Source organism: Lemur catta, chromosome 3 (genome assembly GCF_020740605.2).
Source record: "Lemur catta isolate mLemCat1 chromosome 3, mLemCat1.pri, whole genome shotgun sequence".
NCBI lineage: Eukaryota > Metazoa > Chordata > Mammalia > Primates > Lemuridae > Lemur > Lemur catta.
The window spans coordinates 39,504,350-39,523,525 of record NC_059130.1 but is presented as its reverse complement, the minus strand read 5'-3'; the positions used below and the strand labels follow the sequence as shown (position 1 = coordinate 39,523,525).

Below are 19,176 nucleotides of genomic sequence, written 5' to 3'. Positions count from 1 at the left end.
TACAACTATGGTGTCAATTTCCAACTGCAAAAGTTCCCAAATTCACAGACCTCATCTCCGTATATCCAGAGAACCCATGCCTCATTTCTAGCGGGATATCTCCCATGCACTTGCTCTTTCTCCAGTATCCCTTTAACACCCATATTTTTCCTGCCTGGCTGCTAAAAGCAAAATTTGGAAGTTAACTCCCTCTGTTTCAAGAGCAAGATCTAATTAATCATGAAATTCTGTCTACCCTAGTCCCTAAACATTTCTTAAATACTTCTGCCTAGCCCCACAGACCTCATTCTAGTACCAGCCACAAACCATCACTATAAACTGCCAACACCCATATATATAGTGTCTCCTTACTTCCACTCTTGCTTCTGTCCAATTCATTCCCCATACTGTATTCTGTAATTTTACAGCATTTATAATACTGTATTCTATATAGTGGCTTAAAGGTTTGTCTCCCCACTAACGTACATCACTTAGCACTTAACACCGTTTGGAGTGAATAGGCAAAATTAAAAAAAAATTGAAATAACAAAATATTCTAGACAAATATATAACTGATTTTAGGATTACAGAAAGATTTTCTAGGTAAAAAAGCTAGAGCTTAGTCTTAGAAGTAATAAGAGTATATGGCAACTGCCTCCCAATGAAGCCTATTCCACCTCTGCACATTACTGACTACAAAGAGCCTCCTGTATTAGCCTTAAAATGTGGCTTCGAGACATTAGTCCCATTTTTATCTCTTGGATATCAAATACCACTTTGTGACAAAACTTCACTAACCCATTAAAATGTCAAATGCTAAACTAATTAATGCTTGCTTTGTGGGAATAAGCCTAATATTATTTTAGCTTATGGTTTCACTCTACACTACTGACAAGCCTCTCCCAAAGGCAAATGAAAATAAACAGGAAAAGAAAGAGGAATTGCTTTGAGAACAGGAAAATTTTAGGATAGAGGTTACGGGAGAGGGAACACATGTAGTGATTTCCAAAGTTTAAGTCTAGACTGTTTATTTCATCTTTAACCTATATCTTGAATCACCTATATCTTGAATTGTCACAGAAGTAGAAAACTCATCAACATTTACTGACAATCTTGTACTTCTCTAAGTTGTTAACATGAATTTATATTTCTGTCATGTGTCATTGGTGATTGACAAACTTCTTTTTTAGTCTAGGGATACTTTCTTCAAAGGAATACTTACTAGCAAGCAAATATGTAAACACTGGACAACTGCTAGAGCCCTACTTGCTCCAGATCCTTCCCCAAGAGCCCAGTTTTCCATTCATTCATGCATTCGTTCAACAAATATTTACTATTGAGCACCTACCATGTGCCATATATGAGGATGCAGCAGGAAATAAGACAGATAAGACCCCTGCCCAGATGAAGCTTCCAGCCTAAAACACAGTTTAAAAAATAACTACTTTAAAAGATTGGTCCTAGGCAAAGTTTTGGAAGGAAATCCTTTCCTCTGTACTCCTATTCATCTCATATCTCACCCGAACCCTAGATGACCAATAACTCTTGACAATAATAGAAATATCTTCTGACAAAAAGAGAAAGTACATTGGTATTCCTTAAAGTCAAAATTATTCCTTAGAAAACAAGTCAATAATTACATGGAGATCTAATTTAAAGCTCACAAGCATTCTACAATAAAGGACATATTAAAAGATACCCTATATCGGATCACCATTTGCTGTTATTAAATAAAATTGAAGTTTAGCAAAAACAATCCTGTAACTAGCTACTTTAAAAACATAAAGTTTAATTTAAATAGTTTCAAACTATGGCAAAACAGACATATAATGTGTAATATCCACATTAAAACTCAAAAGATGTTCATTTTTAAGACCTACTTATAAGACAGTAAAATAGGAATACACACTGTCAGAACCTCAAAAAATTAATTCCTTTTTATTCTTCTGGGTGTCTCAAAAGTAAAGTGTTTTCTGAAACTTTTCCCAAGGTTTCAATAGACACTGAAGTGAGCAAAGGAGCACTAGAATTAAGGTATGCCTAGGTTCAAATCTCAGTTCTGTCCATTACTAGCATTGTGTTGCTGTTAGACAAGATTTAAAACTTTCTACCTCAGTTTCCTCATCTGTAAAATGAGATTAATAGCAATACCTTACCACATAGGGTTGATATAAGGATTAAATGAGTTAGTAAATTCATGTAAAATATTTACAATGGTGTCTAAAAAATAGTAAGCACACACTACATTCCCAGTGTAGTAAGTGATTTAGCATCGATGAATGCAACAATGTATTATCTAACCATTTACTTCTTATGAATTTACTAATGTTTGATACAACAATAATTTGAGCAAACAAGCAAAAATGCTAAAATAATCTCTAGATGTGGAATATATAACAATTTTGACCATAATCAAGGTATGCAAAATTCAAACCAGGAATTCAAAAAACGACCATCACTACTGAATACTGAGTCAGTTTAAACTACACAGTTTCAAGCCATTCCTCTCTGTAAGAAAAAATGGAAAATATGACATTATTGTTATATGTGTAAGAAGAATTCAGTGTCTTCTTTCCTTTTCATTATTTGCTGCTATAAACCTAGGACCATCTGGTATTTATGGTGAACTTCAAAGGCCATCCATTTCCATATCTTGTCTATTATCTAATAGTTGAGATAATGTTAAAGTAAACAAATGCTGCCACCTTGTGGACTGACGAATCTGATAATAACCCCAACCAGAGGAGGAAGAATACAAGTTTCTGATTCAACTTTTTCTCTTAGTAAGATTCTCACTGCAATAAGTGACCTAAGAATGTTAACTCTGCTGTTGTGAGAAAAATAATAAAAGAAATTTTGAAAAGGATAAAAAATATAAGTAACATTAGACATATTTCATGCAATTTTCCAGCAAGAATTATTTATTCTACAATGTAATGAAATAATGTACCAAATTCAACATTATGTTTTCTCTAATATTTTTTATCCTTCTTCTTGAAAGAAATTCATTAAATTTCCTTTTTTGAGAGGAATTAAAAGCCTTTAAAACAAATTTATTATCATTGATATGTTTGAATATGAGAAACTTCAGAAAAGCAAAAAAAGCACCAGGACTGTGAAAGTTTTGAAGCAACTTCATTTCTTTGGCTGTATCATTCTTTCTTGCTAGTCTTCATCTGTCCTGCCTAACAAACTTTCAATGTTGGAAATTTTCCTTTCAAAATGTTAATTCAATGTAATTAAGACAAAAGAATGGATGTTAGGCATGCACAATAGACCAACTAAAGGTTCCTTTTAAATTTATTTTATAATAATTAAAACATTTTAATGTAACCTCATTTTTCTCAAACTAAGATCTTGTTTAGGTCTTTTTAAAAGAGCAAACTTCTGCTTCAGAATGAACAAAGTTTTGATATAAATGTCTTGGTATGATCAAGATTTATTAGCATTTTTTAAAATCCAGGATATTAAATCAAGCTAAAAAAAAAAAAAAAAGGGAAAATACCACCCCTCCTCCAAATCAACTAAAATGGCTTTCAAGAATGATGGGGAAAAAATGACTCATTCTTTTTTGAAAGAGCCTGATAATCAATCCCACACCTTTTATGTAGAGATACTGCTTTTGTAATATTATGTTAAAAAGGAAAGCTTTTATTTCATTTTTTATTTCTTTAATGAAGAAGAAAATACAAAATGGGATGAATTCACAACTGTCAGGGCCATTAATCAATATTACAAGAGAGCTCTAATGTGGATTACATTTTAGCTTGGGTATAGTTATCACATAATTACAGACTAGCATGTACATATCAGGTCAATATTATAAATGAACTTTGATAGTCATTTTTGTCATTTTACATTCAAACTGAAGCCCTTAAAAACACATATTATGCATTCTTAAAGTAGTTAAGAAACTACGTAATAATGTTAACCTGTTTCTTCAAGCCAAATTGTTTCATAAACTATTCTTATATTTCTTGTCTATATAAAGGCACTAAAACAAAACTGTGAGTTCTCCTGAATCCATCCAAGTATCTCATTTGGCCTGTTCACGTTATGTGCTTAGCCTAGCCCACATTAGGTTGTCAATAACTTTCTGTTAAATGAATTACATAACTAAATGAGCCTCCAAACCTGTTGCATTTTTAAAGTTTACTCAGTCTGATGCATAAGAAAAACTCACATTGCCAACATATAGAAGAATAAATGAATGTACAGATTTTTGTCTTATTCATTACTAAGTTAAATAAATGATAGAGTACAATAAAAGGTTTCTTGCAATAGTCTGTATAGCAAATGACTTAAATTTCAAACTCAATCTCCATACATATAAATTCTTAATCCTGCAAATGAAGAGTAAGCAAAGTTTTAGTAATATTTGATAAGTTAAAACTTGCCAAATTCCTGACCTGCCCCAAAAACATCTTCTTAAGGTTTATTCATTCTAGGAAATTTGAACATGAACTAGTAATTTGATGATGCCAAGGATTGCTGCTAATTGTCTTAGATATGATACAGCCTTGTGGTTTTACAATGTCCATTTTAAGAGATGAGATTCTTAAGTTTGTGGGGGTAAAATGACACAGTATCTGGAATTTGCTTTAAAATATTTAAGCAAAAAAATAAAGTAAGAATGAAAAGGATAAATGAAGTAAGTATATCAAAATCTTAATCACTGCTGAATCTAGGCAATAGTCATGTGAGAAATTGTTAGTCCATTCTATTTTTGTGTATATTAGACATTTTCATTAAACATTTTAAAAGAATAATCATCCAGCTAATAGGACAATACAAATATATGTGATAAATATGTGTAATTTCATCTGTCAATTAAGAAAACAAAAAAAATTTTAATAAAGAGAGTAGTTAAAAAAATTTTGAACTGAATGAAAATGGAAAATATCACATTAGTATTTGTGTGATGCAGCTAATGCAGGCTTAGAGGGAAATTTATAGCACTAAAATAGCTGTATTAAAAAAAAGAAAGATGTCAACTAAATGACCTCACTTTAAAAAATTAGCAAATAAGAGCAAATGAAATCCAAAAAAAGCAGAAGAAAGGAAATAATAAAGAGCAAAAATCAATGAAACAGAAAAATATAGAATTTCAATAAAACCAAGAGCTGGCTCTTTGAAAAGATCAATGAAAATAATAAACTTCTAAGCCAGACTATTTAGGAAAAAAGTAAAGGGGAAAAAAAATATCAGGGCTGAAACAGGGACTATCATCAAAGAATAAGAAGGCAATATTATGAATAATTGCATGCCAATAAATTCAACAACCCAGATGACATGGACAAATTTCTTAAAAGACACCAATTAATAATGTTAAATCAAGAAGAAATGGCTAACTTGAATAATCCTAAAATCTCTTAAGGAAGTTGCATTTCTAGTTAAAAATCTTCCTGAGAAGCTTCACTGGAGAATTCTACAAAATATTTAAGGAAGAAATACCAATTCTATACAAATTCTTCCAGAAAACTGAAGAGGAGGGAGCACTTATGAGGAGAGCATACCCTGCCATCAAACCAGACAAAGATATAACAAGAAAACAAACTACAACCCTATGAGATGGCTACTATTAATCATTCCATTTTAGAGATGAAGAAATTCAGGATACAGAAATTCAAAAACTTGCCTAAGACCACATAACTAATAGTTGACAGGAAACCTAACTTCCAAATCCAGGCTTTTAACACTAATGCTATAACAGCTTCTTAATTTCATTAGATTCTAGATATTTTTACCAAAAGAATAGTAAGAAGTGTGCCCAATACTTACCTGGAGACTATGCTGGAACCATTATAGAGATCACTAGCATATGACAACGTAGCCAAAGGTCGTACTGAATTATACCGAGTAAACTTAGACAAGCATTCCTGAAACTCGTCCAACTGGCTTGCAGTTCGACTGTCATCTATTTGAAGAAAACAAAATAAAACTGATGAATTGCACTACAAAGTAAGTCAAAGAGCAATGTCTATAGACTAAAAATTGTATTTGAAATATTAAAAAAATTTAAAGATTTTAGAGAGGATTTATATGCACAAATTAATTAGCTGATCTTTCAGCTTTAATAAAAAATGTCTTAGTGACTCTTTAAATGACATTGTCTCATTCCACTGTGAATTCTCTTAATTTTTTTTAGTAGTAATTACTTGGAAAAACAATAAAAGAGCTACTGGCCAAGAGAAAAGTCATTTATTAAAACAAAACTCCCTTATCAGTGGAGAAAATGAGAGTGGAAAGAGGAGTATATACACTGGAGAAAGTGAGGGTGGAAAGAGGAGTACATACACTGGATGGGTAATTCGTTAGTTTGAAGGAACATGTTTACAGGAACACATGTTTATGCCCATGTTTATTTACAGATTATAGACTGAAATTGAGACAAGTCTGTCTTTTCATAGCTTCTTCCTTATTATAAGGTCATATACATACATAACTTTTTCAAGGTAAACTTCCATGATTTTCCTTCTTAAATGCCATCTAAAAGTTATAGGCATAAAGAAATTAAGATGCAAGAATCATAATTCAAAAGAGTTATATGATTATATAATACATAAAGAATTTATTTATTTGGAGATAATAGGTTATCTTGAAGATAATTGTTTGCATGAAGAAATTTATCTAACAATTATTACAAAGAAAAACAATTAACAATTACTTGAGGAAACTAAGTAAGATTTTTGTCCCTGATATTTTACAAATTATAAAGACTTAAACACTAAGCAAATCCATCTAACAACCTAGATTAAAAGGGTCCAATTTACTAGTGCTTCCATTCTAAAAACAACAAAAAAATAACTAGCATGCAATATCATAATAGCATTGAGATAAAGGTCCTGATCCACAAAATTATTCTCAGGAAATTTAACAAATTTAATAAAACACGTTCTCTTGGGGGAAAAAAAGTCATCAACTGCACTGCAGAATGGTTTGGATGCAATAGCTCATTTTTTTAAACATGTAATCCTATTACTGTAAGTTATTTAACATAATAAATACTTATAGGGAAGACAACTGCTTTATTCATTTAACACACTGACGGCCACACCAGAAAAAAAAAATGTTTTCCCTTGGGGTCATGCTGTTTTATTACGAAAATAGAATAAAAACTTTGAATGCAAAACGATCCTTTCTGATCTAATGAAAAATCTGTTATTTTTTATTGCTTTCTGTGCATGGCTCATACGCAACTTGAAAAATAGTTCTCATGAAAAATAGTTCTTCACCTTCTCCCAAGATGAAGAGACATGTGAATTACACATGCTCTATGAGGCCCTGGGCTCAAAACTAGTGTGAGTTAAATACAACTCACATGGCAGTTAATGTATTAAACATTGTTTTGATGTCATTCTATTCTTTTACATTTTGACATCAATTCCTCAGTATATAAAATTCACAAGTATTCAAGAATGTGTATTCTGGTAAAGGCCATAATCCTTTTCCAGGCTAACTGGACTTCTGCTTTTCATACGAGTTCATTAATATCTACTTTAAACAGAAACTATAAAGAAAACAATAAAATTTAAGTTATTTCAACATGTGAAAGTATAGCAATTGGTTTTCATATAACTGGCTATCATAAGGCAGGATTTTGTTTGCTTGGTGTTTTATAATCCCCATCCATACATATTTGCTGGTATATCACCTCTCCTATTCTAATTATAGATTAGTTTGTAAAAGTGTGTTTGTTGTCTCTTTTCTTTCTCCTAAAGCTTTGTAATTTACTTCCTTTTTCAGTTACAACTATGAATCCAAGATACTGATTTTTTAATATTCATCTCTTATTTTCAAAGTTGGAAATAAATGCTGTGGAGGGGAATGGATTCATGGATTTTCATGTGGAAATAAGCAAAGGACAACCAACCTCTTAGGTAACCCATTATTGAGAACTTAAAATTTCCCCTTTATAGTCAAAGGCACTAGGAGGAGCTTCAAATTCAGCAATATGATTATGGTAGCAAATGTACAAATTTAGATAAGATTAACTTGAGATTCCTAAAAACTAGAGACATGTTTTAAGTACAATGCAGCCATGGCCACACAAATAAAAACCTATCTAAGCCAGGCACAGTGGTCCATGCTTGTAATCCCAGTGACTCAGGAGGCTGAGGCAGGAGATCATTTGAGGCCAGGAGCTGGAGACCAGTCTGGGCAACACAGTGAGACCCCATCTCTAAAAAAATTTTAAAAATTAGTCAGGTGTGGAGGCATGTACCTCTAGTCCCAGCTACTTGGGAGGCTGAGATGAGAGGATTGCTTGAGCCCAGGGGTTCAAGGCACAATGAGCTATTATAGCATCACTGCACTCCAGCCTGAGCAACAGAGCAAGACCCCATCCCCCAAATCAAAAATCTATCTAATTTTCCTCCTGGTTTTATCTTATTATTCAACAGTCCAGTAAAGTTATCCTCCCCCAAAATAAACCAAGTTGGCTTTTAATTACTTTTACTACTCCATAGACTGCCTACACTGCTAGTGACTTAAAAATTATTAATGAGAGCCTACCTCAATCTCTTCCCATCTTTTTATTTTTATTAAATGTCTGCCACTTGTCTATAGCTATATTTCAACGTCATACCAACAAATAGCATATGAATGGGTTAACATGAACTCTGCTAGTTAGAATGCAGGTCTCAGGCCACTTTCATTTTAAAAATTTCCTATTGTAGTTTATATTTATAGACTACTACAGAGGCTCAAAAAAGGGCTCAATTCCTAGGCAATAAGTAAAAGCTTTTCATCTGTAAAAACTGTTTATCATTAATTTCAAACACACAAACAAACTGTGGCTTCCTCTTTGGTCTTCCTAGGAAAAATGCTATGTAAATCTAATACATATTTTCTTCCACCACCAATCCCGAGGCAAATTTGTTTGAAGGATCTAAGCAATACATAGATTATAATATAAACATGTTTATTCCAGAGAAAACCAAGGCCTACTTTTAACAGCCAATAAAATATCAGACATTTTTTCCTTAGTGGTCTTCTTTTTGAGCAGGTGACTAATGACATTAACTAAGCACCTAAGATGTACCAAACATTGTGTTTTCTATATACAATCCACAACCCTTAAAAACCCATTAGGGTTGGTATTAATGTCCCTACTTCATTGATGACCAAAGACACTGAGAAAGGCTGAAGAAGAGAGAGATAATAAAAAGAGGCAAAACTATATTACTTCTCCACAGCAATAAGAATATCCTATGCTATTACATTCATGTTATTTTTTCTACTTTGAACATGTTTCTAACTATCTTTCAGTTAATTCATACTAGCTTAACCAAAATATTATTTCTCTGAAATTACTACACTGATCATTCCCTTACATCTCCCCATTTTCAACTTGGCTTTTTCACTCCCAGTTGTATTAGTGGATATTCTTCTCTATTCTCATAATACCCTTGCATATTTATATAATACATAATATCACAAAGAATTGCTTACCTGTTGTTTTCCCCCACTAAATTTAAAACACTTCTTGCCTATAAGAGTCAGTTCTTTCATATTTTTATTCTTAGCACAGAACTTAATTAATGTTCAATAAGACGCAACTAAATGGAACTTATTTTTACTAGCTACAGATTCATGGCTTATTTCCTTTAACTTTCTATAGCTCACTAGATAAATTCCCAAATAAACTTATGGTTAGATAGAAGAAATAAGTTCTAATGTTTGATAGCAGACTAGTATGACTATAGTTAGGATGATGATGTATTAAATATTTCAAAGTATCTAGAAAACAGAACTTAAAATGTTACCAACACGTGGAAATAAGTACTCAAGATGATGGATACCCTAAATACCCTGACTTGATCATTACACATTCTATACATATAAAAAGCAATCACATGTACCCCATAAATATGTAAATTATTATCAATAAAAAATTTTTTTTCTAGTAAAAAAAAAAATTTCCAAATGGAAAAGAGAACAAAAATAGCCATTGGAAAACAATATTCACCAAGATTGCAAAGAATAATGCTCTGCTAGACTGAATTAAAAATACCCACTTTTGCCCTGCAACTAGGAATTCCCATAAATCCAGCAAAAAACCTAGAAACAGATCTGAAATATGAACTTGAGATATTTATATTTTAAGAGAAGGGTTGAACATGTACCTGAGATACGAGACATCCTTGTAGAAAAGTAACATTGCTCTAAGTCTTCAAAATGAGCAGTGAGTCGTTTTCGTCTTGATGCCAATGTGCTGTTATACCAAGGCTGTTTCTTTGTCTAAGGTGATAGCAAGAAAAGACACTTACAAGGTAGAATAAACAATACTCTTCTTTTGAACAGAACAAATACTCAAATGCTTGCATATTTAGTTTCAAAAGGTCATCACAATAAAATGAAAATGGTGGAAAACTACAATTCTGAGATATTTTTCAACTTTTATTTTAAAGTGAAAATAGAAACCAAACCCATTCACAGAATGATTAAAAGTAAAAAATGATCTAAAAAATAAGCTCTTAAGGCCAGTTTTACAAGACAAATGAGTAACATCTTCAATTCTCCAAATTAAATGAAGACAGAATCCATTTAGAATGTAAGGGCCATTCTAAAATTTAGACTTTGGGGAATCTTAATATTCAGAAATTGTTAGGAAACAATTATCAAATCGAAAACTAATTATTTTTTCATCACCCTTATATTGCAGCCTTATACCCCCTGAATTATAGAAATAGTTCTTGACTCTAGGGAATATCTATTTAAGTTAACATTGATTAGATTAAGAGGGAGTAATATGTATGCATGTTAAAGAGGCTGACACATTCATTAGAAGAACAAAATAAAATCAGATAGATACAGACAAAGGTAACAAATTTGAAATATGTTAGCTTATAAATCCTATAAAAAACAAAAATCTGTAATCCTTATATTACCTACAACATGTTTATAATGGAAAGGTTAAGACAATTCTTAAACTAATGGTTATTATCTATTATGCTTGAAGCATATCAACAGATACAAAGATAAGACACATAATGAGATCTTGAGGTGACAGAGTTAACCAATAACTATACCACAATGTCAAAAGCATAAACAAGTACTCACTAAGGCACTACAACGCACACTCTATCTATAGTGTACCCCTGCTTTAATAAAACTAGATGGGAGATGAGAGTCATATTTTAAAGCATTGCTTCATTCACAAGAAAGTATGGTAATTTCCAAAGACATAACAAACAAACAGGAAGCTGAACTCAGGGGGTGACAGTAAACAAAACAGAAGAGCAGCACAGGAGAGAGAGGAAAGGAAGAGGAAAATACTTTATATGGGGACAAATTACCCACAAAAGAACAAATGGCTTGAACTGGGATTTGGAGAATTAAGCCTGAGGACCACCACAAGTGCAGAAATGAAAACAGAATTTATAAACTGGAAGAGATATCTGAAGAAATTACTTAGAATAAAGGAAAAAAGTCAAGAAGATAGAAAATTTGAAAGAGAAGAGGCAAAAAGAATAATGGTTTAAAACATGGCCGGAGTACCAGAAGAAGAGAGCAAGAGACTAAAGAAGAAATAATTTACGAGTTGATGGTTGAGAACTTTCCCACACCTGAAAACAGACATGAATATACAGACACAGAAATTATTTCCATTAAGTGGGATAATTAAAAAGATATCCACAATTAGAAACACAAAGGTAAAACTGTTTTTGTCTACAGGGCAAAAAGAACTTAAAATTAGACAAAAGGAAAAGAAAATTCACTTAACAGGAACAATTAAAGAGGCAAAATACTTGTCAATAGCAATAAAAGAAGCTAGGGCAAAAAGTTGAGAATAACACTAATTTAAAATTCAAAACCCAACAAAACTATCTTGTAACACATGAACAAAATATATTTTCACATGAATGAAAACAAAGGTTATTACCAATGATCCATTTCTAAAAAAATTTCTGAAACTGTACACTTGAAAATACAATAACATAAACCAGGTCTGAGACATAAAATGAAAAAGGAGCAAGGAAACTAACAACCAAAATCACTGATTCTAAATATTATTATATATTATCATTCTAATTTATAGGGTTTGGAATAAGACAGAAAAAATACACCAAATAAGAACATATAAGTCAGAAGGGAATGATAAGCACTTTGTGTTCTGGAGCTCTTACATTGTTCAGGAAGGTAATTAAGATACTAATTAAGTATAGACTGTTTAAATGATAAATGTGAATAAATATCAAGAATAACTACTGAAACACTGTAATAGAATAAGTAACATTCAAATTAGTAGGGGGTGGTGGAAGGGGGTAAAATGTAAGAAAAAATTTAAAAAATGAAAAAATAGCAAACATAAGGTATAAAAAAAGACTGAAACTACATCAGCATTAGTAATCAAAGTAAATTTAAATACTTGCTAATTAAAATAGCGATAGAATGGATTATTAGGCCAGACACAGTGGCTCACACCTGTGATCCCAGCTACTCAGGAGGCTGAGGTGGGAGGATCACTTGAGGCCAAGAATGTGAGACCAGCCTGGGCAAGATAGTGAGACTTTGGTTCTTTAGGGGGGAGAAAAAAAAGCTCAAAAAAATTAGCTGGGCATGTGGCACATGCCTGTAGTCCCAGCTACTAGGTAGGGAGGCTCAGGCGGGAGGATCCCCTGAGCCCAGGAGTTCGTGGCTGCAGTGAGTATGATCATGCTATGACACTCCATCCTGGGTGACAAAGAGAGATCCTCTAAAAAATAAGATTAAATTTTAAAAAAGAATGGATTTTTTAAAAATAACTATATCCTACCCACCGAAACATAAAACACAAAACACCTAAAACATAAAGAAACTGGAAAACTGGAAGTAATAACATAAAAGATAATACAATAGGAAAATACTAACTAAAAAAGAAAAACAGACTCAAAATGAAAAACATTAAGGATGGAAACAGACATTGCTTAAAAGGTTCAATTCAACAAGAATTACATCTATCTGTACATAATAGTAAGCTCAAAAATATATGAAGCAGAAATTCCCAGAGAAATTAACAAATCCATGAACACAGCAGGAGATGAATCTCACCAAGTCAAATGGGAGATATAGAGCCGTATATAAAAGTTTTATTTAATGAACACAATATAAAACTGTACCCAACTTAAAAAACATGCACTCTTTTTAGGCATACATGGAACATTTATTAATATAAAAACTGACCATGTACTATGTTACTGGATAATATGTTTCTGATCTTGAGAAAGGGCAGGATTTCTTAAATGAAACAAAAAAAGCACTAATTATAAGTTATAAATTTCATGACATAGAAATTTAGAAATTAAAACTTCTGTTCATCAAAATCCATCATTAAAAAAGTTTGATAAGAAAAATCAAGGCTGGGCACAGTGGCTCACGCCTATAATCCTAGCACTCCGGGAGGCCAAGGTGGGAGGATCATTTGGGCTCAGGAGTTTGAGACCGGCCTGAACAAGAAACAGACCCCGTCTCTATTAAAAATAGTAAAAATTAGCAGGGTATCACGGTACACGCCTGTAGTCCCAGCTACTCGGGAGGCTGAGGCAAGAGGATTGCTTGAGCCCTGGAGTTTGAGGTTGCTGTGAACTAGGCTAACACCATGGCACTTTAGCCTGGGCAAAAAAAGAAAAAGAAAACTGTAAGAAGATATTTGCAACACCCAGGAACAAATGATTATTATCCAGAATCCATCTTTCTTTTTAAAAAGTTCCTACAATAAGAAAAAGGCCAACACAAAAAATTAAAGAAAAGACATGAAATGCCATTTCACAATAGATGAAACATGAATTGTCAATAAACATAAGAAAAGATGCTAGCCTTAGAGTGACAGGAAAATACAAATTGTAACCATAGCTATATTCCATTTATTACCACTAAAGTGACAATCATTCTGAAGCCCAACAGTACTAATTGTTAGCAAGAATGATGAGAAACTGAAATGCATAAACTGCTGAAAGCACTCTGGAAAACAATTTGATAGTATCTCAAAATATAAACTTCATATATCCAATGACTCTCAATTCCTCTCATAGGTACATAATCTAAACTCTTTGCACCTATGTATCAGGAAACACATACAACAATACCTTTAATCTTTGCCAGAAACAACAAAAACCCTAGAAATATAACAAATATATACATTGGACAATTGATAAATTTTGGTATATTAACACAATGAAATACTATACATCAGTAAAAACGAATCGACTACAGTCACTAATATCAGGAATTAATCTCTGAAAAAATAAGTCTCAGAAAAATATTTCCTATGGTATAATTTTTACAAAGTTCAAATATAGCCAAACCAAATAATATAGAGGTGGGTGTGTGTGGGTGTGGGTGTGTGTGGGTGTGGGTGTGTGTGTGTGTGTGTGTGTGTGTGTGTGTGTATTTAAAAACTATTTTTAAAAAGCTAACACACCAATAAACATAAATAGCAGAAAAGTTATTACCTCTGGACAGGACACAGGTGATGAGATTTGCTCAGAGCACATGGGTAACTTGTATACTACTTTTAATGTTCTAGTAATTAATGGAGCAGCTTATTTCATAAAGGTTTTATTATAATTATACTTCTAACTTACATATTTAAGAAATACATTCCTTTGTGCATACCAACATACTTTTTAAATAAATTCTAAAATTTTGTTCTAGATTTTATTGTATAGATTTTTTTTTAAGTGATCTGTTTAACAGAAAAACAGAAAAGACTTCAGAGTTTGAAAGATGACAATGTTTACAATAACAAAAATCAAGAAGAGGGCATATAAGTCAAGAAAAATCAAGGGGTGAGGAACCTGTAGCCTTGGGGCCACATGTAGCCTTCTGGATCCTTGACTGCATCCTTTTGCCTGAATTCAAATTTTATAGAACAAATCCTTTTATTCAAAGGGATTCAAAAGGAAAGATGAAGCTTTTCTGGCCTCCTTGGGTGCTTTAAAAAGAATAATCTTAAAATCAGAAGGCCACAGGTTCCCTACCCCTCCAGTTTAATTACTAAATTCACAAATAACACTAATACAAAAGGACAGAAATGTGTTTACTGTGCAGAAAGAAATATTTTGAAAGTACAAACTGGTTCTAGATAGTCCACAAGACCAATCATCAGACAGAACATAATCTCAAGAAAAGCTCTGTAACCTGTAAGTAGATACAAATATGGCTATAAATCAAGAGGAAATGTTCATTAACTGTATTTTAATTTATCTAGACTGGTTACAAAGAAAAACAGCCACACTCACCAAACTCAAAGATAATTAAATTTCACCACAGCAAAAACAGGCATATAAGTATCTTACTTGATCAGTGGAAAAATTAAAAAAAAAAAAAAGTCCTCAAATAAAAGCTAGAAAGTTAGCAGGCAGATTACAGAGTAAATGAGATGATTATATAAAAAGATCATTTAGTGTCAGCCTATAAGTTATCAAAAATATCTTTATAAATTTAACTCTAATTCTCAATGAATGCAATTAAAATGAAAATAGAAAAGTACTCAAAACTGAATATTCTATTTCATACACTTAATATAAAGTAGTGGCAAAAAGTACAAAAGCAATGAGATCTTCAAAAGATGAATGAAATCAATGTTTGTATAATAAAAGAAATAACTCACCATAGCAAAGTTCCCTGTCAATTCCACTAAGAGAAGACTCCTACTCAAAATGAAGCCAAAAGTGTTCCGGTACAGTTCATTGAAATGTGAGCATTTTCCAATGTATAAATACCCCTTCACAAATTAATTTCATAAATTAACATAAAAAGAAAACTATCATTATTTATACTGTTTAAGTAATCTTCAGAAATTCAAGGACCATTTACAAAATAATAAAACAAATTATTAAGCACATATAAAGATTTTCAAATAAACAGATTTAAAGCCTGACTTTAAAAGAGAAACCTGCATAATTTAGAACAGTGGTTATCATAGTATGATCCAAAGTGTGGCTACAGACCCCTGGTGGTCCTCCAAGACCTTTTCAGTAATTCTGTGAGGTCAAAATTATGTTCATAAAAACAGTAAGACGTTATTTGCCATTTTCCTTGTGCTTATGTTTGCACTTGTGACGCAAAAGCAAAGGCCAGTATAAAAGTGCTGGTTGCTTAGCACAAATCAAGGCAATGGCACCAAATACTGGTAGACACTGTTCTTTACCACTATTCATAACAAAAAAATAAAAACATACAAATACACATTTTATAAAAGTCAGTTTCACTCAGAAATGTCTTTAATAAGGTCATGTAAGTAACTGTGTTAAATTTGGACCCTTTTTACTATTCTACGATGAAGTGGAAAGTATACATTGTACTTTACCTACATATCAAAGTACAGTACAACAGTGAACTCAAGCAAAACCACTTGTAAGATTGTTTAATTTGTAGGCTGAGTTAGCTGCTATCCTTATAGGACACCACAGGAAAATATGGAGGTTCAGGGAGGAATGAATAGAAGGGAAAATGACAAATTAGTTTCTTTAAAATGTATATGATAAACTAAAAAATATTTTGATATTCTAGGATTTATAATTTATGCAGAGGTGACATAAACTATGCTACAATTTATAACAACTGTAGCACAGAAAATACAAGAAACGGGAAGATAAGTGGAACTATAAACTGCTAAATTCTATGTTTTAGATTTCAGTGCAAAATCAACTCTAAGTAGGTTGTAACAAATTAAGAATATAAACTGCAATCAACAGAACAGTTTAAAAAATAATATGAAGAAGGAGGTATAGGTAATACATAAATTAAAATTGAATTATAAAACATTCAAATAACACAAAGGTGGCAAGAAAGGAGAACATGAGAACAAAGAAACAAAGAGACAAACAGAAAACAAATAATAAAATAACAGACAAATACAATTATATCAATAATTATACTAAATGTCCATGGACAAATACAACAAGTAAAAGTAGAGATTATCGGAATGGTTTAAAAAGAGACAGAAAAAAAGACCTCTATATATTACATCTATCAGAAAGACACTTAAATATAAACCACAATTAAAATGAAAAGTTAAAAAGACAGAAAAAGATATACCATGCCAATAGTTAAAATAAGAAGACTATAGTGACTATATTAATATCAGGTAGAACAGACCTTAAGACAAAGAATATTCTCAAAGATAAAGAGGATAATTTGATAAAAGTGTCTCTTATCAGTAACACATAATTATAAATGTGTATTAATAGAGCTTCAAAATGCATAAAACACAAGTTAACAGAATTAAAGAAAACACAAACATAGTAGGATTTAATATCCTCTCAGAAATTAATAGCACTAGAGTAAACAGATGATCTAAACAAACTACATACCACTTTGACCTAATTCATATATATACAAAACAATAAACTGAATTGTAAAATAAACATTATTTTCAAATGTACATAGCATGTTCACAAAGACAAACCATAATCGGGCAATTAACACATTAACTGCCATGTGAGTTGTATTTAACTCACATTAGTTTTGAGCCCAGGGCCTTGTGAAGCATATGTGATTCACAGGTCTCTTTGCCTTTGGAAGCCATGAGAACTATTTTTCAAGTTGTGCATAACAAATTTTTCATTACATCAGAAAAGATTGTTTTGCTTTCGAAGTTGTTATGCTATTTTCGTAAAAAAAAACAAAACACTGCGGCCCCAAGGAAAAAAAAATTTTTTCTAATGTGGCAGTGTGTTAAAATGACTTTCAATAAATTTAACAAGATTGAAATGAGAAAAAGTATGTTTTCTGACCACAGCTCAATTTAGTTAGAAATTAATGAGATCTCTAGGAAAAACTCAAATATCAAGAAGTCATAAAACACATTTCTAATCTATCCATGGAATAAACAATATGGGAAATGAGGAAATATTTCAAATTCAAGGATGCCGGGGGAAAAAAACACACCAAAAATTATGGGACACCACTAAAGCAGTGCTTAGAGGGGAAAATTACAGCTTTAAACACTTACGTAAGAAAAGATCTAAAATGAACAGCCTAAAGTTTCAGATAAAGAAACAAAAATATAAGTATTTCTAAGTATATCTAAGTAAAACAAAATAATAAAAAAGAGAAAATATAAGACAAAAAAGTTTTAAAAATGAGTTCATTAAAAAGAGAAAAAATGATAAACACTTCTGGAAAAAAAGAGAAAAATCAGTATCAAGAATGAAAGGAGAGGCCGGGCACAGTGGCTCACGCCTGTAATCCTAGCACTCTGGGAGGCCGAGGTGGGTGGATCGCTCGAGGTCAGGAGTTCAAGACCAGCCTGAGCAACAGCGAGACCCTGTTTCTACTAAAAATAGAAAGAAATTATCTGGCCAACTAAAAATATATATAGAAAAAATTAGCCGGGCATGGTGGTGCATGCCTGTTGTCCCAGCTACTCGGGAGGCTGAGGCAGTAGGATGGCTTAAGCCCAGGAGTTTGAGGTTGCTGTGAGCTAGGCTGACGCCATGGCACTCACTCTAGCCCGGGCAACAGAGCGAGACTCTGTCTCAAAAAAAAAAAAAAAAAGAATGAAAGGAGATGTCATTACAAACATTAAAAGGAAATGTGGTACAAGACTTATATTTGGTCTTTGTCCCTAGTTCCTAGCACACGCAGTTTCAAAAACCCTTGGAGTTTCCTGAGAGATAGCAGCATCTTTCATTATTCATAGTGAGTCCCTTTTTATCATACCTGAGTTTAATGAGGTGACTCAGGTTGGGGCTCCCACAAAGCCTCATGATGGGGGGCTGTTCACCAGAAAGACCAAGTGATTGTAGGGTTGGAACTTTCAGCCCTACACACCAACCTCCAGGAAGGAGGTGGGACCTGGAGATTAAGCTCTATAAAAGTTCCAAACAAGACTGGATGAGTTCCCAGGTTGGTGAACACACTGAGATGTTGGGAAGGCATGCATGCCCAAAGAGGGATCCAAGCTTTGCAAATCAGCCCCCTCCATACCTAGGAATATGTGCATTATACTTACTGGTTCAGCATCCCAAATCCAAAAATCCAAAATGTTCCAGTGAGTATTTCCTTGAGCATCATATCAGCACTCAAAAAGTGTCAAATTTTAAAATTTCTAATTTTTGGATTTGAGATCCTAAACCTGTATTTCTTACAACTACATGTGAATCTATAATTATCTCAAAATAGTCTAATTTTCAAATTTATTTTTAAAAACAAATTTTCAACTAACATTTTTTAAATACTTAGACATGAATTTATGAAGAAATGGGC

The 19,176-nt window shown here is 32.4% G+C and overlaps 1 protein-coding gene across 5 annotated transcripts in view; it reads right to left on the bottom strand.

Annotated features, from left to right (window-relative positions):
• COP1 (COP1 E3 ubiquitin ligase) overlaps positions 1 to 19,176 on the bottom strand; it is a 245,271-nt gene that overhangs the window by 129,317 nt on the left and 96,778 nt on the right. For all 5 annotated transcript variants that reach the window (XM_045547294.1, XM_045547297.1, XM_045547296.1 and 2 more), the window contains 2 exons: positions 10,107 to 10,221; positions 5,761 to 5,896 (listed from right to left, as the gene is read on the bottom strand). In XM_045547294.1, the coding sequence (XP_045403250.1) occupies positions 5,761 to 5,896; positions 10,107 to 10,221 (251 nt within the window). The remainder of the gene's footprint in view (positions 1 to 5,760; positions 5,897 to 10,106; positions 10,222 to 19,176) is intronic.